Raw genomic sequence first — 27,359 nt, 5'->3', positions numbered from 1 at the left:
TTCAGCATCAGTTCAACAGCAAGCAGAACATTTAGAGAGTAATAAACAATGGTAGAAACTCCTGACTCTAACCTTATATGCGGGATTTTCTTTTTGAAGTTGAAAAAAAGCTTTTGGACTCATGATAATTTTATTAGATATCAATTAGTATTTGACTCATTGATATCATTCTATTAATAGAATGATATTAATGAGTCATATATAGCCATGATAAATCGTACTTAGGATACTTAAGTACATTTGAAGGCAAATACTTTTACTTAAGTGAAAGTTTACAGAGAGCACTTTTACTGGAGTAATATTTTACCAAGTGTATATCTACTTTAACTCAACTACATGGATTGTGTACTTCGTCCACCACCTTCACTCAGTACTTAGTTGAAGAACTTTTAGCAACAAAAGTTTATTAAGTTTGTTGATACCTGAACACAAGGGTGTGAATAAAGTCAATTACTGATGTAGTGTGAGGAGACCTTTTGTTTATTATGAGTGGTATCAAAAAAATTCGAGACTAGCTCTGTTTACAAGAAAGTACTTTATTAATTTATGTTTACACACTATCACCTTCAAAATATTCCCCTTGCACAGCAATACAGCGCTCCCAGCATTCCTGCCACTTCTGGGATATGTCCTGGAAGTCTTCTTTTTGAAGCATGTCAAGCACCTTATGAACAATGGTGTCAAAACGGCAACCTTTAAACAGGATCTTCATCTTTGGGAATCCAATGACAATGGTGACAATGTTGTGGATTGTTCTCTGACACACATGATGCACAAGTTGCCAAATGGTTTCAACATTTTTGAGGGTTGAACTCGTTGAAGTTCTTCCTGATCTTTGTCTTCCAGTGATGTTCTTCCTATGTGCCAGTCAAAACACCTCAAGCAACTCATTGCAGCATCGCTTTAAACTTGCAGAATCATGGCAAATATCATTTTGGCAGATTTGCCCAGTTTCACACAGAATTTCACATCTGCTCTAACATGATGAATCGTAGACTGGGTAATGCATGTTCTGACTGTGTGTGTGGCCTTGTGCTATTATCTGTTACAAAACTAGCCTCAAAATGTTTAATGCTCCTAATCTTATCATGATATATTTGACCTGTTCCTTGACAAATTAAATAATTGGAACTGCATCACTTTAATTTCACACTCAAATATGTATCGACTTTATTGCCCCATAGTGCTTTAACATGTTAAACCAGTTAACTGTCAGGGCTTTTTTGTAGCTTATTGGCAAAAGCTTCTTTCTAAACTTTTCTTCCTCCAATACACACATATTACATTCTTACATTACATTCTTTATGTAAATTATGTTTGTGCACTTGTTCAACACACCCATATGTTCTTATTGAACGTCTAATTCCAGATTAGTCTAACTTTGCTGTTATTAATGTAACACTCCACACTTCTTGTTGTGCTCTTTCAGTCACAAAATGTTTTAGTGAGTAAACAATATTGTCATGTGAGGAGGCTTGGAGTGCAATCAACATTCATCCCTGAGGTGTTTAGTGATGTGGGGGTCAGGGTTCTGGAGTTAATCCACTCTAACCTTGTCCTACCATGTCTTTATAGACCTGGCACTAAAGGCATTAGTAATGTTGGAATATGTTTGGGTACCTAAGTTCCAGTGAAGGGAAAACATCCTTTATAATTGGGTGCTTCCAGCTTTGTAGCAACAGTTTGTGGAAGACCCGTCATATGTGTGTGCTGGTCAGATGTCCACATTCCTTATATTATGTATATTGTGTTTTTCAATCTTTAAATCATGAAACAATGACCCCACACGTTAAGTAGTGCATTTAATTCTTTATGTACTAAAATATACAAAACACTCACACCTGCCAATCCAGTGGCAACATGAATTAATGATTATATGGATCCAGAGGAGCAAACATCCCCTCCTCTCCCAGACAAGGTGATGGAAACTCATGCAAACTTTAAAAGCAGTCAAAACGATCTGCTCAAAATGGCTCCTTATTTTGTGCTATGGCAAACCTTGAGAACAGAATGTGAACTGTATACCCAATTGTAATCAATAAATAATTGAATTTGAACATTTATAGGCAAATCTTATCTGCCCAACATACTGAATATGTTCCATCCTATATAGTGCCCAAAAAGGTGAGTTTGTACTTATGTGCTAATATCGTACTTATCTGAGTGAAAATAGCTTGCTACTGAATTCAATTCAGTATTTATAACTGAAATGGTTGAAATCATTATACTCCGATTCTGGAATATATTGTGAATACCACTAAGATGTTACAAGTTGGTTCTTTCGGTGTACAGGCCACATGATAAAGAAATACAATGCTTCTCCTAAAACACAATCTCTAGTGTTAATAGTGGAATTAAATTGAACCGATGTGTAGCGTGTTGTAGTGCCATTGCAGTTTTTCAAGGCTTGACTACCTGAAGAAAACTTACTCTACAGATAGAAGGAAAAACTATAAGTGAAAAAAAAGGCATACAATATCGGTGCTTGTTTTGAATTATGAAGAATATTTGTCTATAATCATTTTTTAGATTAGTTCAAATACCTGATATAAATGTATTTTAGAGGCCATAATCGAGATTTTAAATATTTTCTAAACTTAAAAAAAAAAAAAAAACTATTTTTATAGCCTTCTCTGTGTATTTCTCCAAAATTGCTTTTTTTTCCACAAACGTTCTAAGATCTATTTCTTTTCTTTTTTTTATAATGTATGGCTTTTTCATAACACATCCTAACATGTTCCAGTTATAGAATAAAAGGCGTTTTGTGTTAACAGTCTTTCTGAACTTAGCCCTCAAAAAGTCAAAATTCTTTATAGCACCATTCTTCACTCTCCTTTATATGTAACCTCACCAAAGCCCTTTTTAACCTTTCTTCAAATTCTTGTAAAATTGTTAACACTAAATCTGTAAATAAGATAATAAAGATCTGCACCTTCAGATGGAGCACAGGTAGAGGGCAGAATAAACCACAAACCACAAAATACTGACATTTAGGGTTTCTACAAGGATTTGAAGAAAAAAATCTTCATAAAAACAGGTCTTGATGGTAAAACCAAGAAAAAACAAGGCCCCACACCGCTGTGTGCTTTTGCATCACTGAGCCCCTTCACTTATCCCAGAATATCCTGCTTCTGCCTCAGCAGAGTGCTGTATTCACTTTAGCTACAGGTCCTTGAGGGGCTAGCGCCTTCTAGTGAGAGTCTGACAGTGTCCTCTTTCACAGAATCAGTCCAGAATGTATCTAGGGGTCTTCATCCATGTCGTCTAGGTTTGGAGCCATGATAAAGTGTTTAGGGTAGATCAGACTGTGCTCATCAGCAAACTCCTCCCAGCGTGCATCATCGCTCTCGTGGGTAATGTAGCGCTCGCCTCGCCGGGTCTCAAACTCCCGTAGGTCTAGCCACGTCTGGTAGTCCTAAGAGAGCAGGGATATGCTTAGTAAACAAACAAGGCTTCACTGGGACTGTTGAAGCACCAAAATAATGTGCTGTGCTGTCTAACCTGGAACCAGGGATGACTGAGAGACTTGTCCACACTGTACCGCTTCCTCATCTTCACTTGAAGAAGGTTGTTGATAAGATCTGTGGCTGTGGGTTAAACATAAAAGTTTAACTCAATTTATATATTTGTATTATATATAGTATATATATATTAATTATATTCGAGAAGCAAAATGTCTAAGAATCATCGATTATTATAACAGTACGCAGCATATTTAAATATAAACAGTAAAGTTAACTTCACCTTAATTTAAATGATGAAGACATTGTTCACAAGTTAATTCAGGTTAAAACTTTTACAACTGTGTTTTACTACATAACCAAATCATTTAGGCTGCATGCACAAGCTTTATAGCAATCACAGTCTCAAATTAGCATAAATGTCATTCGCAATAGAGGTGTAATCAAAATCCCATATTAATATGTACTTATTATATATCGTATAAAAATACTGTCTTTTTTTTTTTTGTTTTGCATCCTCTTCAAAACGAGACTTGGTGCTATAGGCGCATGTGCCATGTGTGACCTGAAATTCGTATGTCTGACTAAATGGACTAAATGCCAAGATGATATCAAAATGTCAAATGAGTAATGCCCTAAATTTCATTATGAAGAGTTTAAGGGGCTAAATAAATTAAAATGGAGTTATGACGAATGAGATTTAGCCCCGGCAAATTGTAATGATATTTAAAATAAATGCTGATCAGTTTAAAATGTTAAGAGACAAAATGCAGTAAGAGATGCTGTGGAAGGGAAACTGTAGGGTGGGTAGTGTAGTGACTCATTTAGGCTGAGATTGTGGTAGCATAGACAGACACGGGGGTGAGACACCTAACTGTGTCTGATGAACACTTTGCATCCACTGTATGTTTTTGGGTTTTAAATACAGCCTACTAACCCAAATATTGAACGTAAGAAACAGTCAGCCATTTACACATAATAAATCTTCTGTATTAATACTACTGTTGGGGTAAACCACTGCAATTTGATCCAACTTATTCAGCAACTATATTATATAGCACACCACTATCTGAAAGTAAACAAGAAAAAACAAATCCGTTGTCTAGACAACTGTGTTACATGTGTAAAACATTGGTGTTAGTGCAGCTGAAACAATGACTAACTTCTAAACGTTTTTTTTTTGTCCTTGATCATTGTGGTAGTAAATGTTAAAATAAGCAAAATTAGACAGTTAGTACATCAAGCGTACGATAAATTTTTATACAATTTAGAGAGAAAATCACTGTAACACTGTTTTCTTACCGTCAGTGGAGATCTCCTTCCAAGGCATAGGTGGATACATAAAGGCTGCGTTCTGTATCTGATCATTAATATCTTCATCCTCGTTAAAGGGGAAGGTACCGCTCAGGCTGACGTAGACGATGACCCCCACTGACCACATGTCTAGTGAGCGGTTATAACCTTTACTTCGGAGAACTTCAGGGGCCAGGTACGCCGGAGTTCCCACCACCGAGCGTCGGAACGACTTTTCCCCAATTATACGAGCAAAACCAAAGTCACATAGTTTCACCTGCCGAACAAAATATACAGTGTCAAGTCTGAAAGTGTATTCGGTGGATAACATGATAAACGTGTGACAAGTGTCTTACCTGAGGAAAAGGCTCTGCAGAGGCTAGGAGCACATTCTCAGGCTTCAGATCACAATGAACAATGTTTTTAAAATGGAGATGTCTCAAAGCCACCAGAATCTGTAACAAAATAACAACAATGACATCAGCTAATATTTTAAGCCTTACATTAAACTCGTCACATTTACAAGCTGAAAATCAACTGTTATGAAATGCATGCTGAGTACATGTGCGAGTAAAATCAAGCTTAATCAAATTCAATATTTATTTCCAGTGAAATATACACCATCATGCACCGTCAGGGGGCCTCTGGCCACATCAGAGCTGTGTGTGGCTGCTAATTGGAGGCTGCAGATCCATAGCTATTAGATGAGCCCCTGTTATTCCAGCCCCAAGGGGCCCCTCTTTTCTAATCATCCCACAGGCTCAAGCAGTAGAGCACTTCAGCTTCCTGATGAGATCCAGACTTCTCTAAACACACAGCCCCCATTCAAAACACCATATTCTTCAGAATAAACACAGTCCAGACAAAAGGAATGAAGGGTCCTAAAAAATTATTTAAAAGAGTTAACCTGTGTGACAAGGAACTTGGTGATGCGCTCCGGCAGTCTGCTCTTCTCGCTGGACAGGATCATCTCCAACATGTCCCCGTGCAGCTTCTCCATGACAACAAACACTCGCTCAGGTGTCTCAAACATGCACTCCAAGTTGACAATACCAGGATGCTGCAGGTTCTTAATGGTAAATAAGAGAAAGGCAGTTATTATCAGTTTAAATAACATAGAACTGTATGCTTCTCCACAGTCTCATCAGGCTGTAATGGACCCACCTGTAAAATAGCTACTTCATTCCTCAGCTGGCTTTCTTGTTTTGTAGGGAACCTCATTTTGTCGATCACCTTTATGGCTACATCTCTGCCCGTCTTTCTGTGCTTCCCTTTTAGCAGAAAGGTTTTTTTTTTTTATTGTTGTTGATTTTTACTATAGGTTGTTATGCAGAAGCACATATAATGTAATTGATGGGAAATTATGAAATAATTCACAACGGTACCTCCATATACAATGCCAAACTGGCCTGATCCCAAAACCTCATCGGCAAAGATCTGGTAAACAGAGCTGATATCCTAAAAACAAGTGATTTTATTATTTTTTTTACTTTGTATTGGTTGTGTAACGCAATGTGATTGTTTTACAAAAATTGTAAAAGTGTTGTAGTGATAATAATGACTGAAAGCCCACTTTGTTAAAGTGTAAATATAAACACAGACTCACCACGTTCTCCTGGATTTGACTGTTGGATACAGAAATGCTCATAGACAGTTCCTCTGGAGAGACACAGAACAAAAAGATAATTTATTCTAATTCTCTTTTCTAAATTATCCTGATATGATGTGCAAAACACAAAAAATAATCCTTAGAGCAGATAACAAAGTACATATTTCTGAAGTGACCTAATCAATAATAAAACCACAGAAATAAACCAGTGAAATTCTCAGTAGTTCTGTCTCAAATCAGTGTTTGAAGGCAACTAGAAGCTGTTCAGGTGCAGAGCAAATGGTGGAACATGGCCTTAAGCACCATGATTGGTGTAATTTTTTTGCTGAGGTTCTAAGGAGAACATGCTGGATGCAGTTCAAAGAAATTCCATTCAAACATACAACACAATTTCGATCGTGAGCATATGTAGGATGTCGTCTGTGTTCTCAATTATTTGTAACCTAAACCAATGACTAGATAATTAGAGTATTTTAATCAAAATGCTGTTTCTTAGGTTTGGTAAATGTAAATATTATTTCGGGCAATTTTATTCTAATTTACAAACTTTCTACAAATAGAAAACTTTTTATCCCTAACATGAGCAATCATTGTCTCACAATGAATAAAGTTAATTCTATGTAATTTATCACCAATCTTTGATTACGTTGGCCAATCAGCCAATTCATGGGTTCTTCTCATGGGTTTATATTTAATTAAATACTGACTCTAAAATGACTGTGAAAAATGAAATATAAATATTAACAATAACAGCAACAATGCAAAAAGTGATAATGGTGGTGATGAATAGAGTGATAGAGTGATCATGATGATTTGTATTATTTATTACTATAATACTATCATGCCTTAAGTATTTAAATGAATGTACTCACTGTGGTCCTTGCCCTGGCCCCCTTGTCCAGCTCCCACACTTGGCTGAGGTGTAACTGGAACAGGCATGAGAGCTTGACGGATGGCCATCTCCCAGCCCTGCGCCACCTCCAGTCCCACACCAGAGGCTGCCAGCATGGTGTTGTGCATATGAAGATGAGAGCCACCAGTGTTCTCCCCAACATAATAGACCATAGTAGCAGTGATAATCTCAAAGCAATGTGGATTGCCACCCATGGCAAGACTACTGAAATCCCGAGCAGCCTCCACCTGTAGGATCTCAGACAGAGGAATCTCCTGTAGGTAAGAAAAAAAAAAAAAAAAAAAAGGGATGCATTTTCAAATTCATTCATCTGGCTGATAAATGAAAGACTGTCAAAGTTTTTATTCGAGAGAACTAAAGTTATATGTCATAATTAAAAAAAATGTATGAATTAATGAAAACTCTGAAACACAACAATCAAATCAATATCCACTTCTAATCACAACTACTACCAGGATACAAACAGCATTTCTTCTGTAACATCCAGCCAAACCGATACCATACCTTAACCTCTTTAGAATAGAGAGCAGGTTTCGAGATCACACAATCTATGGTCTTCATTTTATCTGAGAATGGGTTATCAGAACAAGTTCATGAGCCTCATGTCCTTTCTGAGATTTTAAAGTGATACAAAGCAAGCTGCCTTCTGATGGCATTTGCTTCTGTCCTCCCACTTTTCTCAAACGAAAGAGTGAAACGGTAGCTGTGACCAATAGCAGCTTCCTCTGAGCTTCACATCAACTGTTTGTGGTTAGAGGGTGGACCACATGACCCAGCCCACTGCAGAGCTCTATGATTACAAGGCAGCACACCGAAAGTCTTCATGACTTCATGCTTGAGTGTGTCGTGGCGCGCATGTGTGTGAGACCATGCTACCACTGTTCTGCGGATGGCCACTACATGGTAAAAGGGGGTGGTCTGGTTGAGAAACAGTTATGTGGAGACAGTATTGAAGTCCCCATAGGCCATAAAAGAGGTGGGGAAACCAAAAATACAGGGCTTCTGCCTTCAAAAGCGTATAGTATAATTTCCAAATGTATAAAACAGACACAGTCTTTCAGCTCTTGACACATGGCCACCGGAGCATATTTGGTAAACATAAGTAAAAAAAAAAGTGGTTTCCAAATAAAAAAGCAGAAAATGAACAATCAGCAGCCCTTGGCTCAACCAGTAGAACAGAGGTGGCCTGTTTCATTACATCTGAAGAAAGGGAGCACTGTGTAAAAAACTTCCTGGTATGGGTAAGAAATACCTAAAGTACAAAGGTCTTTGGCTCAAACAGACACATATTAGGAGGCACCGCATTCAATAAACTTTTCTTTTTTTTAATTTATAAGACTTTTCCAAAACCTTAAAGAGAATAGAAGATTTATCCAAATTAAATTTACAAATTCCTGAACTGTTGTTTTTTTGTAGACAACAACAATCTTCCTATAATTTACTTTTGATCTAGCATTCTAAAGAAGAGCATTTCTCAGGCCCCTTAAACATTTTGTAATTAGGTGTCAAATACGGCCTCATTTTGCTTAATTGTACTCATTTTTTGTGTCAATCCTTTTTCACTCAGATTCAGCTGAAATATATTTCCTGCCTTGTCTTGTGAAACTAACCATTTCTTAAAGAGATGCATAACAGTAAGTTATTCTTGTAACTTTCTGTTGTTGTTGAAAGCCAAATCCAAAGCTCTTTGTTGGTAATTGGAGCAATTAAATGTCAATTAAATGTATATGCATTTACTGTATATAGACATGTAGCTTTCTAAGAGTATCATTATATTCTATAGTATAAACAAAAAATAAATAATTCATTTACCTATAAACTTTATCTTTGATATCTTTAATACCAGTTTAGTCTGAAACATGCACAGTAATGGTCCATGGCTAATGTGGGTAATTGTACACAATATGTTTACATAATTATATATTATATACTGTAGCAAAAGTACATTATAGTCCACATATGTGAATCATATACAGTGCTAAAAGCGCTGGCAAGGTTCCAAAGTCAAATTAGACCCAGAGACCCACATAACACATTTCTTCATGAGAAAGACAGTAAGTCAAATACCCTGGAATTACTTCCACTACTTGAAGCGTGAAGTGCATAACTGATAAGCTAATAGTGCACTGAGCTAAAGTGTGGGTACTTTACTGGTTTGGATTTTACTTGCAAAAATACACGTGGTGTTTCAGAAAGAGACTCACTGGAGTCCCCTCATAGCAAGCAGACTGGGGGCTGCCCACAAAACTAAAGATTGAAAGAAGAGAAAATGTGCGGAGCGCCTACTTTATTCTGCTGCTGCCATGGTGTTAGATGTCTTTCTGTGGGTACATTTAGAGTTTCAGGGGTTTGTTACAGTTAACTGTCATTATGGTTTTACAAGTATTTGTACAGAAGCTTCAATATACAGCACTTCAGTGAAAACAAAATAGTGTCAGATATGTCAGCAGTACAATAAACTACTGGAATGACTGTGAGAGGGAGCTGTGAACATACGTGTTCACACATGTGCATGTCATTCACTTTTACAAGGTTTCACAAGCGCATGCAAGATTTTTTTGTATATAATAAAAGCTTAAAAGCTTACATCGTAATTTCCTGCTCACCTTTGCCTCTATATTTGTATGCATATGTGTATGGATATTTATATGTGAACGTGTAATAGGGTAAAAACAAAATCATGAGCATTAACTAGCTCCTCTTTGAAAAGCATAGAAACAAAAAGTGGACAAATGTATTTGAATATAAATGTACATATTTTTATACAGTTTTTTAAATGTTCTAAATTATATAATTAAAAATTAATGCATTTACTTTTTCGTCCACATGAGATTTTAAGATTAGATTTTTTAAGATTTAATTTTTTGAGATTTTGATTGAAACTTCTGAATTCTTATCTCAAAAAAACTAATTTATAGCTTTTGAGATAATGGTTTTAAAAAAACAAATCTTTCCCTTCAGCAATTTCAATACAGAAGATATTTTTCCAAAAATATGAATTGAGTATTTTTATTGAATATCAGTTTATCAATTCAGTTCAAAAAGCTCAGTTTTTTGGCCACCTTTTTTTTATTTGGTGTTATAATTTAGTGTTATATTTTGTAAAGAAACAAGAATTAATTTATCATTAACTATGTAAAGTATATACAGATTCCCAATGAACAATTCACATTCAACACTGACATTTTATTTTGATCACAGTTTGTAGTTTATTAACCTTTTCTGCAAGACACATTTGAGGTGTTAGAGTGACCTCAGATGCATTATGACTAGCTCTGATGTGTTTATTTGACAGCTTTCCACTTTGACCACAGAGATATTATGCATCTCATGAAGTGAAAGATCAGTGGGGGAGGGGACATTTGAAGGGCCACTGACCTTATTTTTTATATAAAACAAAAAAAGCCAAGGGTAACTATTATACTGATGTAAGCAGAATTTCAACAGTTTATTAGAACTGTGACTTTTACATGTATCATGTAATGACTATCAACACTAAAACACTATAAACAACGCAATCAACAATTCTCTACAAATGAGTTGCTTACCTTGTAGAACTTGGCCCCTGTGTCATTCTGAAACAAAGTCAAGCTTTTGCTGTCCAGCCTCCAATAGTGTCTCTTTCTCTGAGAAGAATTTATAATTACAATTAACATTATATAAGGAAACATCTATCTATCTATCTATCTATCTATCTATCTATCTATCTATCTATCTATCTATCTATCTATCTATCTATCTATCTATCTATCTATCTATCTATCTATCCATCCATCCATCCATCCATCCATCCATCCATCCATCCATCCACCCATCCATCCATCCATCCATCCATAAGCACATACAAACACAAATACATACTTGAATATATACACAATATTGTGCATGATGAATATGTATAATACATAATACACACAAATAATACAGTATCTCACAAAAGTGAGTACACGTCAGTGTGCAGCTTGTATAGCAGTACAGATTGACTGTCCTCTGAAAATAACTCAACATACAGCCATTATTGTCTGTATATAAAAAAGGCTGTGGGTGGTGAATATGTGCCATAGCTTAAAAGAGATAATAATATGAATGTAATCACACTAAATTAGAATAGAAAAACAAAAAAATAAATAACAGATTATTCCTAAATAGCATACATTGTATATAGCATACACTAGAAATTGTTCAACTGTAATCATAGACTACATGATATACAGAACAGAATGTGCTTTAAATACTAAATCATGTCTAATGATATATTTAATTGATCGCCTTGTGATAATACCACAGCACTTTTGAGCACTTTCTCAGCAGGTATAGAATTTGTTTAACCACAAGGTAAATCACAAGTTTATATTAATGCATTAGCTCTAATATGTTATATTTTCTACTTAGACTTAGACTTGTATACTGCTCCATGTAAGCAGATATGAAACAATGTGTAATATATGCCTACAGTTGTGTAGGATGTATTTGAATGCAGCAGCATTCAATTATCCCATTTCAACTAGGAAATCCAACCCTGTACCAGCATGACAATTTATCTGTACACAATACAAGCACCATCTAAATATGCTTTACGTGGGTTATAGTGGAAGATCTTAAGTGGCCTGCTATAGAGCTCTGAACTCAACCCTATTGAATACTAGTGGGATGACCTGAAACACTGACTGCACCACAGCCCTCCTCACCCTTCAGTACCTGACTTTACTAACACCATTAATGCTGCATGAGCACAAATCTCCACAATCACATTACAAAACCAGGTGGAACATCTTCCTAGATGAGTGCAGATTATATTAGCATATAACAGTTATAGTATAACAGAAAATGAAAACTAAATGTGGAAATGGATGCTCACAAAACACGTATGAATCTTAAGGTCTGATGTCCACAAACCTTTGTCTGTATAGAGAACATAATGTAAATCAACGATATATTGTTAACAACAGAAAAATATATCCTGCAGTTGTGTTTGAAGGTATTAGCAAGTTGTAATATCCTTATTAAGATATGAATAAATGTAGCATTTGCTGAAGGAACTTACAAGGTTGTCTTTATTGGTATAGTGCACCATCCACCCCTCCCTGACCACAGTGGAGCTTCTTCTCTTGGTGTGTTTAATCGACTGAACTACGCGCATCAACGGGATATTAGTGCTGGTGGATGGGCTAAGAAAAGACAAAAAGAGGAAACATGAAATACTCTAAACTCTGATTACAGGTACAAAACACTGAAGATTTCTGTGACTCACTGAGGGGCATAGAAATACAGGAGTATTATCAGAAATACTAAGACTTATTATTTTAGTTAGCAGGACCCTTTACCTTATTTAACTGAAGCAGACCCTCCAGATTTAATCTTTAATGAACACAATAGTTCTACATAAAGATCAAGTCAGCCATCATGCAATATCTACATACCTGATCTGAGGAGCTTTTACAGGCTCCTCATCTTTCTCCTGGTCTGAGAAAGGAAAGTCCCGAAAGATCTTGTCTTCTGGTGTAGAGGGTTCTTCAGAGTCGTCCTGGCCTCTGCTGCTGTCGCTGTTGACATCACTGATATCCACCTCCATAGTGGTGTCTGAATCCGGAGCTGGACTGGCTGGCTCTGAAAGAAGACACAAACAATGTAGTGTCACAGAATGTAGTGTAACACAAAGACTTGCTAGGCATGAAGCAGGAAACTGATACACCATTAATAACAATTACGTTATACCTCCATTGAAGACGACTTCCCCAAGACAGTCTTTTGGTACCTTGGATGCACATCGCTTGTGGCAGTTAAATTTGCAATCTAACAGAATAATAATACATATAGATGGTGTGTTATTTCTTCCATTTTTTAGGTTTACATGCATATTCTTATACAGGAAAAGGAGAGGCTTACCCTTGCACTGCATGCCCTGGCGGAACAGGCCCTTGAGCAGGCGTTTGCAGTACTGGCAGATGGTGGGGCGAGTGTATGTGTGGATAACAAAAGTGTGTGGCACTTTCACCCTCCCCAGCACCATTTTCTCCATCCAGATGGGCCGACCACTCCAGGATGGGATCCGCTTCCCCGCTTCCTGATGAGGGCGCTGTTGCTGGAAGTCCCACGGGGAAAAAACACAATAAGACATGTTTTTTGCAAACTGAAACATGATGGACATTTACAGGGAGCTACAGGGTGATACAGGGTGATACAGGGTGATACAGGGTGATACAGGGTGCTCCCTTCACAGATGTTTTAAATGACACGGCTAAACTTTGTCACATTTACAGATAAATCAATGCACAATGTCTGAGTAGCAGCCAGTTACTGTGCTCTTTTTTTTGTTTTTGTTTTTAACAAATAATTATGTCAGTTTTATTATTTTTTTTCATTGGTGGAACAGCAAAAATCCAGTCTATAGATACTCTCAATTTCAGCCCACCCTTACCCTGACTGGCTGAATGCTTCAGTTGCTGTTCCAGATTATCCTAGCATTTAAATACTGATCTCCACAGATTTTGCAGGCCATTCAAACATCATGTTGATTAAACAAATCACACACATTTATCTCTCACAGTCTTCAAGGAACATAGTAGATTATATGGTATTGTAGCTGTCCTTGTACATGATACACAACTTATCTGGTTCAACATCAATACATCCAGTCTTGCAACCTATGTACACTGATGGACTGCTACTGGTTGCTAAAAAAGTCTCTAGTGACCTAAAAAAGCATAATTTAGGCTCTTGAAAAGAACCGTATAGACATCTATATGTTTTTCTACTTGAAAGACTCACACAGAGCAGCTTACTGCATTGTGTGAACTAGTAATAGAGTAACTACTTTTCTTAGAAACAGGGGAATGTAATTCCGAGGGAGGTTCCCCTGCAAACAGTCAGTATGATTTGCAGTACTCAGTGGACTGTGGACTGGACTTTTTAATCCGTTCCTCCTCTTCAGTCTCAAACATTATCAATTTTGACTCAAACTGTCCTCTCAATCACACAGGATAAACACATCTATATTTATTGCTGTATACACAAACCAGACACACAGAAGTTAAGAAAGTAATAAATGTAATACAAATGACTGACTCTCTCTAAGGACAAGGAGGAGAAAATAAATCATAATGAAGCATGCATAGCTCCACTTTACCTCCTCCAGGGTCACCACCGCACTTTCTGCTGGTTGAGGCCGAGGGACGGACAGTGATGGACCTGGCAGAGAAACATTGGACAGGCGCCTCTTCCTGACTCCGCTACAGTTGTTTGGGATCTTAAAGGCGCATCGCTTGTGATAATTCAGACCGCAACCTGATACACAAACATAACATAAACATGCATGACAGAATAAACTCATATAACAACTGAGATTAGGTGACCAGACATTATTGTATTCTTTGTTCTGTTTTTGTCAGTTCTTTTAAATGTCCTCAGTTCTTTTAAATGTCCACTAGAGAGCTCCAGAAATGCTCTTACTTGAAGTCTAGCAGAGAAACAGAAAAAAAAGCAAGAAAGCAAGCTCTTATATCACATTCAAAACCATTTAGATAAGGCTTAAGTGAAATTTAGGCCTCTATATAAAATTTATAGACAATAAGCAGCTCTTGGCTTGGTTGATATAACAGCCTGTATCCATCAACAAAGCAAATCACAGCAGAAAACTTTAAAGGCCACTTCCAACACTTGGCAAAGGTACACTGTGCTCCAATCAAAAAGCCCCTCTATAGGGCTTCAAAGGCTGGCTGGATGGAGTAGAGGGAAAGCCAACACAGCATTGAGACATCTCACTGCACGGAATAGTAAACCTGAGCCAGAGGCACTGAATCAGCGAGTGCTGTGTCTGGAAAACACTTGATGCTCTTAGGCTCATATGGTGCACATGTGTAAGTATTGTACTTATGTACTGCATGAGCACTCGCTGAGTTTGTGTATTTCTGTGTATTCAGCAGTTTTAAAGAAAAGTTTCTGTGTAGCCAATAGTACATGTTTGTTTTTTCGTACATTTAGTATTCACAAATTGAAGTATTCTTGAGTTGTCACTAAAGCATTACCTTCACATTTGAGGCCTTGCCGGACAAGACCCCACAGCATCTCCCCACAGTAGTCACAGAAGGTTGGGGCTTTGTATGAGTGCACATAGAGGGCATGAGGCCGGATCTGAAAGTCTTCCACTGTAGCCTGAGCTGCAATTAAAACGCAACTTAAAACTGAACTAAAAGATTTGAAACCCTGATGAGATTAAACATCAAAAAAATGATAATGAACAAAAACAAAACAAATACAAATATTATTATTAGTAGTATTCATTCAGATTATTAAATATAATAAGATTATTAATTAAATAATTTTTTTAATCAACCTGATTAAGGCAAATCAGCTACATTCATTAAACCCATATCAGACTAAACCAAACAAATTAGTATAATTAAGTAGTACTTAATACCTTTTTTTTTTTTTACAAATATTCTGAAAATTGATGATTTTTTTCAGAAGCCTTACATCTGCAAAAGTGTTAAAGGCTAAACCACAAACAGTACAGTAAAACATTACTCTTTAGTCTGAGTCAGGAAGAGTGATTCACAGATGTGATTCAGCTATGAGTCAGAGCACAATGTAGATGCATTTTACAGCACTGAGAAGACTCCCAAGTGATTACTTTAAACTATCATGATCTCATCTGGTTGATTCATCCATCAGGTATAAATCAGAATCTTATTAAATGATTCCAAATTTGAAAATGACTTTCTGGAAGCTGACAAGGCCTCACAATAAACTGAACTGCTTTAAGATGTAATTGTTACAGCACTATTCTGACTAAACAAAAAAAATAATTTAAGGTGCTGTTCTGTAAGTGCACTAACAATTAGAAAATTACTGTACAAATCTAAAAAATTTAGAGTATATGCTTTACATTGCACTTCAACTCTATTGAAATCTACTGCGATGCATTTGTGGTATAAATATCTTGTTTTCAAGGACCTTGAACCATCCATGCTGCACTGAAGACCACAGACAAGCAATATTAGGAAAAATATTTAATCCAATTAGAATTTTGAACATGAGACCAAACAATGGGCTATGGAGGAGTGAACACTGATGATGTATACCTGCATCTTCCATATGTTCAGAATGACTGTAAGAGTAGAATTACAGTGTTAGTGGAAAGTGTAATGCCTATTCTTCAAATAAAAGTCTTCTCATCTGGATCACTCATCAGTGATAATTCAGTGGCTGATTGGAAAAAATGTAAAAACTTGATGGCAGTTTTGGGAGCGGTTTCCTGGCAGATAGAGAGCCAGAAACACTCTGGTGCATTGAACCCTTTTTCAGACTAATATCTCTAAATCCAATAAAATTGAAACACTGCATATTTGTCCATAGAGAAGCTCTACAAAGACATTTGATTGTGTGTATGTGCCTTATTTTATTTACCCTCTGCTCCATTCTATACTGTAACCTTCCTATACAGATTTATACTTGGACGGATTGATGAAACCATGGAATGAGTTAGAGTTTTTCGAACTTTCTTTCGGCTGCCACACATTTGGGAAGAGGATCAAAACGAGACAATGATTCTTTAGCTTGAGAATATGAACCCTGCTTGAGTGAGCTCCTCTTTACAGATCAAAAGCATGACGCTGAATACTGGAGCTGCCAGCGAGTCACATGCCAGGCAGCAGTACAGAGCATTGGCACAAACTCATAATGAGGCATTCATGAAAGCACCACATAGCCTACATTATGTAAAGTCATGATCCAAACATCCAAGAAAGAATCAAATGCTTATAAAAGCACCTTAAATCACCAACAACCAATGGCAAATACGGTGCAAAATAAAGTCAGCAATATCACATAATAAAGCAATATTTTGACCTAATCTGAACTCCCATTAAAATTTCATTATTAGTGAGTTTCAAGTATTATCATTCCGTTCTTTTTTAGCCTCTCAGCTTCATTGCCCCTGGCTCAATCATCACTTCAGGTTAACAGAAGAAGTTTCTCTGCATGTCCATGCCTGTGGTGTGAGTGTATGTGCTGCTATGGACTGCCGTCTCACCCACGTTATATTCCCGCACTCTTGTTCATGCACAGTTTCAATCTAGCTCCACCAGTCAGGACAATTTCAGTTACTGGAAGTGAGTGAGTGATGGCTGGAAATTTCTTAATGCTTGAGAATAAAAAAAAGCTAGGAAACCAAGATAAGCATAAAACCCACACCTTACAAAAAAACCCTCATTTTCCTGTTTAATTTTCGTTTCTTCAATAAATGTTGAGAAAAGCTGAAATATTACTCATTCCAAAACAAAACATACTACTAGATATTTGAATGAACTTAAAAGGACAGAAACAAGACAGACTCAGCTGTGGTGCACACTGTAGTTTGCTATCTCAAATAAAATCAAGCAAGGATGGACCTCCTGTAAGGCCGGAACACTCAAATCGTCCAGCTCTCTCGTATCCCTGCGGCACTTCACAGCAGAACCACTACTGTCTTTTACTGTAATAAAAACAAGCCCCTGTCTTTGAGCTGAATGCCAAGTAAAAGCTGCCCTCCTGTGTCTCTACACTGTGTGGCCTATTTTCCTTCAAAGATGTTTGATAACCAAAAGCATTGCAGGACAGGAGGCTGTGCGGACAGAAAAATAAGGGATTATGAGTAGAGTGTATTCTATGGTAACTGGCATGCACTTCACATGCGGATCCATTAATGAACTGTTCTCTTAAAAGGAAAGTGCCAATTAGATCTGGTGCTATTGCAGGACAATACTAGACAAGCATAAGTGTGTGTGTGTGTGTGTGTGTGTGTGTGTGTGTGTGTGTGTGTGTGTGTGTGTGTGTGTGTATGAAGTCCAATGTGTGAGGAGGATGTGTGAAGCAGGTGTGCTCGATTACTCCCCTGTGGAGAGGGCATAAATGACAGGAAAATCAGAGCTCACACAGCAGCATTCATAGTGCAGGATGCAACAGCATTTCAGGACAGGAACAGCCCATAAACCTTCCAAAACCACAAGCCTACTTTACATTCAAATGCTGTGTTTTTCACCCTGCTTTTATGATTTTCTGCTAATTTATTTTGACAGTGTTACAGTAGACTAGATTGTTTATACAATTTGGGCCTGTATGCCACCCTCCCTTTTCCTTGAAAGAAGAGAAACCCATGAGTCTGTGTGTCTGAATTCTTTCTCAAGGTTTCGCAATAAATTGGGGTTCGGCTGAGACTGATGTGAATGTGAATGGCGGCCTTAAGTGAACGTCCTGTTCGCAGTTATTTAAAAATAATTATGCTTTCACTGATGACAAAAAAAAATTATGTTCCAGTTGTGGGCACAGTCCAGGAGAATTGTACTCCAGTCTTATCCAGTTAGCACTAGTCTGTCCATCTCAACCTTACTAGAATTGACCATTTGTTTCAAAACATGAAACAGGATTTCAGAAGTATCCCAAAAAAATGCACATGGCAAAGCCTAATCAAAAACCTAAACCTACTCATTTCCTGTAGGTCAGTGTAAAATACCCAGAACTTACCTGAGAGTACCACCTCAATCAGGTCTCCCTCATGTATATCCTCTGCCGAAGTTAGCCTCTGCAGAATGTTATCAGTGTTCAGGTCATGGCGGAAGAGCAGGATCTTGTCATACATACCAAAGAATCCGCATTCTGGGAACTGAAAACAAACAAAGGCCATTCGTTAATAACATTATAAAATATTCATAATCACACCTAGAGCATGCAAAAAGATATGCCTAAACCACTCTTCTACTGTCCCAAGTGAAGAAGAAAAACATTGCTAGTTCAGGTATAAGTATTATGAGCCTGTGTTGTTTTGTATGTTTGGTATATAATAGTAATTATAGAAAAAGTCCAAGTTAGAATCAAACACTAGTCAATGTCCTGATTACATGTGAGAAAAAAACAACATCCCAGAGCTCTTTGGTACTAAGCAATGGGATAAAGATTTAATTTTTTCCAAGGCAATGTGCAAGACTGATCAACAGTTACGGGAAAATTTTAGTTAAAAGATTGTCACACCAAACACTTTTGCCCCTAAATATGTTAGGACTTTTAAGGCTGTAAAATCCTAATGATGGTTTTGGTCAGAATTACAAACTCATAAATACAAACTTCATTTAATACACTTCAATTCATACACTTCTAAAGGGTTCACAAACTTTCACGCACCACTGGTGCTGAATCTTGTGACTATTTTTGGTCTTTGAAACAGCATGAATTTGCCTAGACATGCATGAGACAATCATGCAGAAAGAACTGCATTGTGCAGTTGCAAATTAAATAGCAGGCTTCCTGTGAGTAACTTTGTCCACCTACTTGAAGAATGTGAGATAGTATTGAGGTTCAGTCAAAGAACAGGCCAGTGAAATTCTGAAAGCTAACTGACAGGTTTCTATAACCATTCATTGATGATATATGCTTTGGAACATGATGCATGCATGCTGGAAGTGTCCCTCCAAATAAGGATAAACTTATAAACTATAGCCACGAAGGGATTAGCAACATTGTTCAGATGCACTATGCCAATCCAGACATCATTCAGTGGATATCAGGGGCTCTACCATGCGTCAGGAAAATATTCTTCCACACAAATGCACTGCTACAACGAGGTTATACTGCTGAAACCAAATGGACTCAATGGACTTGTGCTGCTTACACGAAATTCCAATTAAAGCCAATCAGAATTATGTACCAAAAAAAGCCTCCCCAGACAAAAGACAACCACGCAATGCCTCAAAAAGGTTTTGATTCCCTATTCCCAGTGAAGATGGGCTTTCTTGGTATCAGTGTTCCTCTGAATGGAGAGCCAGGAACATTCTGGTCCAATGCACTATTCCTTAGACCTATCACAGCTAATTCAATTTATTCACTGTACAGTTTTCACAGGTAAGATCTACACAGCCTTTTGACTGTGTACTGTACTGCCAAAAATGTCCTTTTTTTTTATCATTTTAGTTCATTTTCTATACGCTTTATTCTTTACTATTATACACTGCAATTTATGCTTCTTGCACTTTTGTTTTTGGCTGCCACACTTATGAACAGATTCAATATAGGAGCTTGAAATGGTCTTTAGATGTGTGGCCCAAATTTTAATATGGTGTAGCTGGTTGTTGCTTGTTTTTAACACACTGCACCTTTCTCCTTTAGACCTCTCTGATCCTTAACTTTTTTTTGGCAGTAAATAAGCTGATTGGAAGATCCGAGAACTGACCTTAAAAAGTTTGTCACTAAAATTCTACACCAAGTCTACAATTTTCTAGACAACATTTAATTAAACACCAACTGATTTATACATCACAAATGAATCACATGACATTTGGCTTACTGGAATGTACCATTGTGGATGTGTTTAGACCTGATTTGTGCAGCTTTTTTTTAATCATGTCTGCTAAGTTGCTGTCAGGGATTCACCCTGCCACGCCCCCCTCTGTAGCTGTCAGGGATTCACCCTGCCACGCCCCCGTCTGTAGCTGTCAGAGATTCACCCTGCCACGCCCCCCTCGATAGCAGTCACGCTGCTTCCCAAGATTACCGACAGCTGTGGCTCATGAAAGATCAGACTACATAAACTCACGTTCTTGAGTCACAGGCTGTCGGTCGTTGTATTGTCATGCAGGTAAATCGCGTGGCTGCTCAAACGCCGGGATTCACCGCTGGCTATTTCTCCGAACTCCATTTCCTTATTGAAGTACTCATTGCCGAAAGCTTTACTTGCATTGGGATTAGGCGTTGGACATTCGCGCTCATAGTGGATACTTCGTTACGAGCGGATGTCTGGGTTTGCTTTTGTTTTCATTGGTGTATGAGTGTTTTGTTTTTTGCACCTCAATAAAGAACATGATTGGACTTTATCTGCTTCCGCGTCTGCAGCCTGACAGTTGCAAAGACAAGAGCAAAATGACAAGTGTGTTTTTTTTATTTGCCAATCGGAGTTCTCTTTCTCGCCGACGAGCTCCACGGTTGATGTGACATGCAGTATCGTCGGAAAAACAGCTGATGTGGTCCGAATAAAGCCAACGGTGCGGAAAAAATACTAAAGCCAACCGATGCTCAAAACCACCCAACGTATCATTTGTTCTTAATCTAGCCTTATATACTTATTTGGTTCGATTTGATGCTTCATTTTGATGCTTCATCAAAATTGGCATTATATATCTGCCATCGGCTGCCCTGATTTCTAAATATCGGCCCCGGCATCGGCCAGAAAAAAACCCATATTGGTCGACCTCTAATGTAAACTTTAATTTCCGAATATGCACATATAATGCAATCCATTAAAAGCCATCATGGCAGAGTTGAATATGAGGATGATGAGGGCAATAAACACAGTGAGCCGCTCTGTTTTGAGGAATGGCTCTCCTCACAAGCACATTACACAAGCTGAGAGACATGCGGTGCAGAGGGCCTTGTGTAAATGCCCAGAATATTAGCCTAGCAAAAAGACGTGGTTAAAAACATCTGTTGGAACAGATCCTATAGCTATGAGTCATCCCCATTTCCTCAGGCTACACACTTCTCTCTCCTCATTACAGAGTGAGTGGAACTGATATACAGCACCTTTACAGCAAGGGTTCAATTGCGCAGGTCGTAAAATCGATAATGACTGATTCAACCGCATTTCAAATGTCTAGCACACAATTAACACAAGTTTTTTTTACAGAGACATTTTTATAAGGACACATTAACAAAACATGAATCAAGGGCATTCATAATACACAACAAGCCCGCTCCATGAATGTAACATTTTCTCTAAAACGATTCGACTGTCAGACATCTATTCATGGAAAAGATCACAGTGTATTAAACTGTCATTTACTTTTCGCTGTTTGTACATTTTGTAGAATGTCTCAGCTTTCTGGATTCATTAGTAATGCTGTTGGTTTATCTAGAAGAATCATATACTTCTGGAATCAGTGTAGTGAGAGAATCACTATTTTTATGGTCCCTGCCAGGATATGAATGCAACCAACGATACTGAGTCACTTCCTCTTCCCAAGAGTCACCAGAGATTCCACCTGTCAGAGACAGCACAGACGTTTACAAAACACCAAGCTAAACTGAAATAACCTTCACTTTATATCGACAATTATTTTTCCTTTTTCAAAGAACACAATAATTTCCTCTTGTTCCTGATTTCTCCTTAAACATTGAACACTGTTTTGTGTTTAACAATTAAGCTGCTATCTAACAATTTTACAATTCTGTCATTTTAAAGCTACAGTGTGTAAAGGTTTTTGTTCAAATAAGCACATTAGTACTGACTCAGCAGAGTTAACATACTCTGTAATATGATGTTCCTGAGCTACTGTGAGTTATACCGACTGGCCTGTAATAGTATTTCACTGTGTCAGGGGTATCAGGTTAAAACTGGTATGAAATTTCTAACCAGTGTGTATTGTTATGCATACGTCAAACATCATCACACCACAAATTCTGGCACAAAAGAGTCTGATTACCGAATGATTGGTAGGAGAGAGAGAAAACAAAATAAAATGTGAGTTAAAGTGAATGCTGCTCATTTACCATTTGTCTGTCTGTACTGTAAACTTTTTAAGATGTTGTGGAGCTAAAAACCTCATGACTAACATGACCTGTATTCACCTGATTGGGGTTGTTTTTCATCTTTCAGTGTGCAAATACAGTACAGACCAAAAGTTTGGACACAGTGTGACTCTACAATTTTCATAGTCATGAAAATAAAGAAAACTCTTTGAATGAGAAGGTGTGTCCAAACTTTTGGTCTGTACTGTATATGCTTGTATTGATACAAATACTAATCATACTAATAACAATCATATTAGATAATGAAATTCAAAGAAACACAGTTTGGGTAAAAATAATTTACACAACCTGGCTATTTTTTGCCAACCAGCCCTAGAAATGCCCAAATTCAGAGCATATAATACCACATTCAAATTTGGCCTGTATCAATGTGCTTAATATTTCAGATGAAAAATTGTTTTTCCTTATCATGAGCTCATAAATATACCAAGGTATCTAACATTTGGTGACTACTTTTATTTTGATCAAGCAATCTCAGTAAGACCTGAACAACAGTAGCTGGAGAGTGTTTGTTCATTCATCTGGTAGTCAGTCATTATGACAGTCACAATGATGAAAATTGTAAAATGTTGTATCACATTTGTAATATTAAGCAATTTTGAGTCACTGATATGCAGGCGACATGTAGAATAGCATGCTACCCTACAATAGTGCTATTGTGCAGTTACAGTAGAACTTGTAGTATCTGTTTTTCAAGGTTGGACAACATTATTTAATTTATCTACCTATTTGCCTCATGTGTCATGAGTATCTCAGCACCTGATATCAATCAAACCTTTGAAATATACAACACTCTCCTATACTATGCACATTTGCAGAAACTTGTTTTTTCCTTGACTGACAGCCACATTGCATGTGCTCAGACAGATATCAGGAACAAAGGATTAAAAGAGAGGAAAATATTTAGAAAGAGGAATGTAAGGGTCAATGTATGATGAAAATTGGCCCATGATGAAGGCTAAGGACTGAACATGTCATGCTGCCAGCTTCAGGTCTGGAAAGTCCATCAGCCACAGCTGTTTCCCTGCTGGGACCTCACACACAATGCATGGCAAACAATACTAGCCATAATGCCAGGGCCAGTGAGAAGTGTTGGCAGTTCACAGATATTGACCACAGCCCAACAGGGTGGTAATACAAAGGCAGAGAATGAAAAAGATTACAAAAGTTCAAAAAAACAGTTAGGTATTGGATGGTTTGAGAGATACAGAGGAAAAAAAACAACAACAACTGTACCTACCTCATGATAATAACTGCAAAACCAAAAAAATTCAAGGATGTCTGGAATTTCTCTGATTATCTCGAAGAAGACACACAAGTTCCATTTTCAACAGCATTTAGAGGTTTGGATGTGTCTTCACTTTTTCATAGCAAAAATCAGTACTAGTTATGAATGTCATTTAAAATAAGGTACGTTTTTTAAACGTTAAACAGTTACATCTACTTTGCCATTATTGAGGGATGAAGCTTGTTACACTTCTTCATTCGGTCCTGCCAAAAACGCTCCACTTTTCAGAGATGCCTAATTATGCAAAATTGCTTCCCTAGTTTTTCATAATGCCAAAGTTAGTTAAACATACAAGGTCTAAAGTATCCAAAGTAGTCCTTCTTCATAACTGTATCATCACAAACAATCATGGTTTATTAAGCACAATAATTACAAAACTCCTTTCAAAACTTACACAAATAGTCAATTCATGTAAAAGCTAAAACACTCCAATGTGCTCAATACATTTATCCACTCTGCTCGCTTATTTAGGACCATTTGGATTAGAGTGTAGGACCAATCAACATGGCTTGAACCCCATCATCTACAGCAGATGAATGCAAATTTTGTACTGTAGCCCTGGTGGCTGGGCCTGTATCAATGCTGAAGACCACGAAGGAGCGGGCATGCACCAACAATGGCTCCACTGTTCGCACCCTCTTCCTGGCTTTCATGTGCACATGTAGTTTAGGAGAACAAAGAGATTGAATTCCAGACAAGAATTGCCCAAGGCTGTTCCCGGGGATGCTTCTGTTGAGAAGACTTCTGCAATAAGTGTTCCTGAGTCAAGATTTAAAGACATATATCTATGAACTTGTGTAACACTAGCACCAGTGGAAAAACATGGGAGCCACAAACTCCAGGACTCTTGACAATCAACTCTTGACAGAGGTTAGCAGATGTGCCGGTAAATCAGCATGTAGCTGATTCTGCAGCATTATATTGACTGATGAAGGTTTTGCAGAGGAAGCGGCTCAGAACCAGAATCAACTCCCCGAACGGCTGCATTCTGGCGGTTTTAAAAGGACAGTCCAACTCCTTTGCATGCTAACCCCTGACACACGGCCATAGAGATTTACAACTGGTACTAACATGCAGACATTCTAATGCATCCTTCCTGATTGAGTAGAAGTCTTTCCTCTGGCTGTGCCTGACCACGAACCCTGCTCCTCCCTAGTGGCGGAGGGTACCTCCTGTTGGCATGGACTGTCTCTCTCTCTCTCTCTCTCTCTCTCTCTCTCTCTCTCTCTCTCTCTTCACTCCACATGTTTCCCATGCCAGTGCAGCAGCCGCAGCTGGAGCCCTAAGCTTTGAAATGCCAATTCCAGGAAGCTAGAGGGAAGCTGTGAGATTTGCCCACAAGGTTTACAGAGACAAAAGAGATAGGATATGGACAATCACAGTGCATTTGTATAGATTGAGTCATTCAGATTGTAGAAGAGTTGATAGTATATACAGTGTTTCAATTAATACATTATTGACATCAGGGCTAACAGCATAGGTTGCAACAGAGATGCTATTGGAGATGATTCCTATGTGTGAAGCTTCACAACCTACATAAATACATTAAGACCTTGAAGCATTACAATGAAAGTATAACAGTAATATCAATGATAAAATATTTTATTTGCTCCACAATGCAACAGAATACAGCCAGATAACATACAGTTCAAACATCAGTTTAAGAAGTCAACACAACTTTGTAAAAGATGGGGCAACACGTTTCAGAAACAGAAATTACACATTCTTTGCTTTTTAGTGTCCTGTTCTACGCCACCACTTTTGTTTACTTCTTTAACCAATGAAAACAAAGTCAGCTGCCTCTTTTCACCATATCGATGATGATGTAAGTACAAGTGACTAATAAAGTGAATATTTCATGATTACTAATGGCACTATGATAGAATTGACCAGATACTTGAAAGCGACTTTCATTCATTAAAGTGATTAATTCAAATACTTCAGAACCGGACAGCAAGCCGAGAAATCTTCCATCAGAATCCGTGGGCTAACCATTAAAGACAAGTGCAAATTAATATGTTGGAATACCAATCAACTTAGCTTAGTTTTAGAGAAAGTAGTCTGCAAGTAAAGTTTTAGCAGGAAATCAGTTATTGTCTAATTGTTCGATTAATGAACAAGAGTTGGTTTAAGCGTTCTAGCTACATTAATGCTAAGTTGTATATTAGTAAATTATTACTTTAGAACTATTGGCAAGTAACACTATCAGAACCTCGGTGGAAGGATCTGTTCCACAGATGGTGCTTTCAGAGCCAAAAATCCTTTCAACCTTGAAAAAAAAGGCAGTTGAGGCAATCACACATTTCTCTTATGAGACAACAGCTCTGAAAGGAAGGAAAGACGTTCAACACATGACAAATGTGTCTGTTAGGACCACTCGTCAAGTAAGCAGATTAGTAAAAGGAAAAAAAAAAACGTTATTTGCTGTAATCACCTGAATCCTGCCAAAGCAAGCTATGCAGAACTAAAAAGAAGGAAATAGCTTATTTACAAGTGACGCATCTTCATAGAATGTTTTTCAAGCAGTGAAAACTTCAATAATGGAACTTCTGAAGTATAAGTAAACTCGTAATACTAGAATAATGCCACAGTACATCTATTTGCAGTTTGAACACAGAGACCAGAATTAAACCACACTAACAGCTTGCACAAATGGACAGTGAATCAGGCCTCAAATTTGGTTCGTAGAAGCTTAGCATAAGCAGACTAGAAGTCCATGGCCTGTGCATTACATCAAACTATATGCTCACCACTGGCTGGACCATGCCAAAAAAAACACAGCACGGTTGGAGCAGAGGGACCACAAGCAGCCGATTTTGCAACCCATCTGCACCATCATTAGCCTTTGCATAGTTCACATTTCAGTCAAGTTTTAACCCCCACCATATACACACTCCCTTTCAGTTCCCACTTCAGTCCTCAGCCACTACGATAATCTCCACTTGTAGAAAAACCAAGCAGGGCATCCATCAAACTAGAACTCCTGCTTAGGGCTCTCTTGATCTTGAAAACCCATTTGCTTAAAAACTTCCTGCACTTTACTGGAATTCACTTCACTGGGGACAATCTGTTGCATCCTTTTTTGTATATTTGCATATAGTATTCTGAATTCAGCAATATATCCTAGTGCATTTATTACATAGATATAATAGAAAGAGAAAATGTATATTTAACAAATACGTATTTTATTCATTGTTTGGATAAATTGCAATTATTTGCCGCGCATTTTCCCCAAAACTAATTGTT

The 27,359-nt window shown here is 37.6% G+C and overlaps 1 protein-coding gene across 2 annotated transcripts in view; it reads right to left on the bottom strand.

Moving 5' to 3' along the window:
- Positions 1 to 1,791: 1,791 nt before the first annotated feature.
- prkd3 (protein kinase D3) overlaps positions 1,792 to 27,359 on the bottom strand; it is a 37,497-nt gene continuing 11,929 nt past the window's right edge. For both annotated transcript variants that reach the window (XM_083545029.1, XM_083545030.1), the window contains 17 exons: positions 18,776 to 18,914; positions 15,301 to 15,432; positions 14,403 to 14,560; positions 13,163 to 13,358; positions 12,992 to 13,069; positions 12,697 to 12,883; positions 12,321 to 12,444; positions 10,825 to 10,902; positions 7,236 to 7,530; positions 6,361 to 6,413; positions 6,140 to 6,212; positions 5,919 to 6,025; positions 5,662 to 5,823; positions 5,111 to 5,209; positions 4,764 to 5,031; positions 3,502 to 3,587; positions 1,792 to 3,415 (listed from right to left, as the gene is read on the bottom strand). In XM_083545029.1, the coding sequence (XP_083401155.1) occupies positions 3,242 to 3,415; positions 3,502 to 3,587; positions 4,764 to 5,031; positions 5,111 to 5,209; positions 5,662 to 5,823; positions 5,919 to 6,025; positions 6,140 to 6,212; positions 6,361 to 6,413; positions 7,236 to 7,530; positions 10,825 to 10,902; positions 12,321 to 12,444; positions 12,697 to 12,883; positions 12,992 to 13,069; positions 13,163 to 13,358; positions 14,403 to 14,560; positions 15,301 to 15,432; positions 18,776 to 18,914 (2,409 nt within the window). In that variant the 3' untranslated portion in view covers positions 1,792 to 3,241. The remainder of the gene's footprint in view (positions 3,416 to 3,501; positions 3,588 to 4,763; positions 5,032 to 5,110; positions 5,210 to 5,661; positions 5,824 to 5,918; positions 6,026 to 6,139; positions 6,213 to 6,360; positions 6,414 to 7,235; positions 7,531 to 10,824; positions 10,903 to 12,320; positions 12,445 to 12,696; positions 12,884 to 12,991; positions 13,070 to 13,162; positions 13,359 to 14,402; positions 14,561 to 15,300; positions 15,433 to 18,775; positions 18,915 to 27,359) is intronic.

Source organism: Silurus aristotelis (assembly GCF_946808225.1).
Source record: "Silurus aristotelis genome assembly, chromosome: 6".
NCBI classification, from domain to species: Eukaryota; Metazoa; Chordata; class Actinopteri; order Siluriformes; family Siluridae; genus Silurus; species Silurus aristotelis.
The sequence above is the reverse complement of the archived record's forward strand: the minus strand, read 5'-3'. Positions and strand labels throughout refer to the sequence as shown.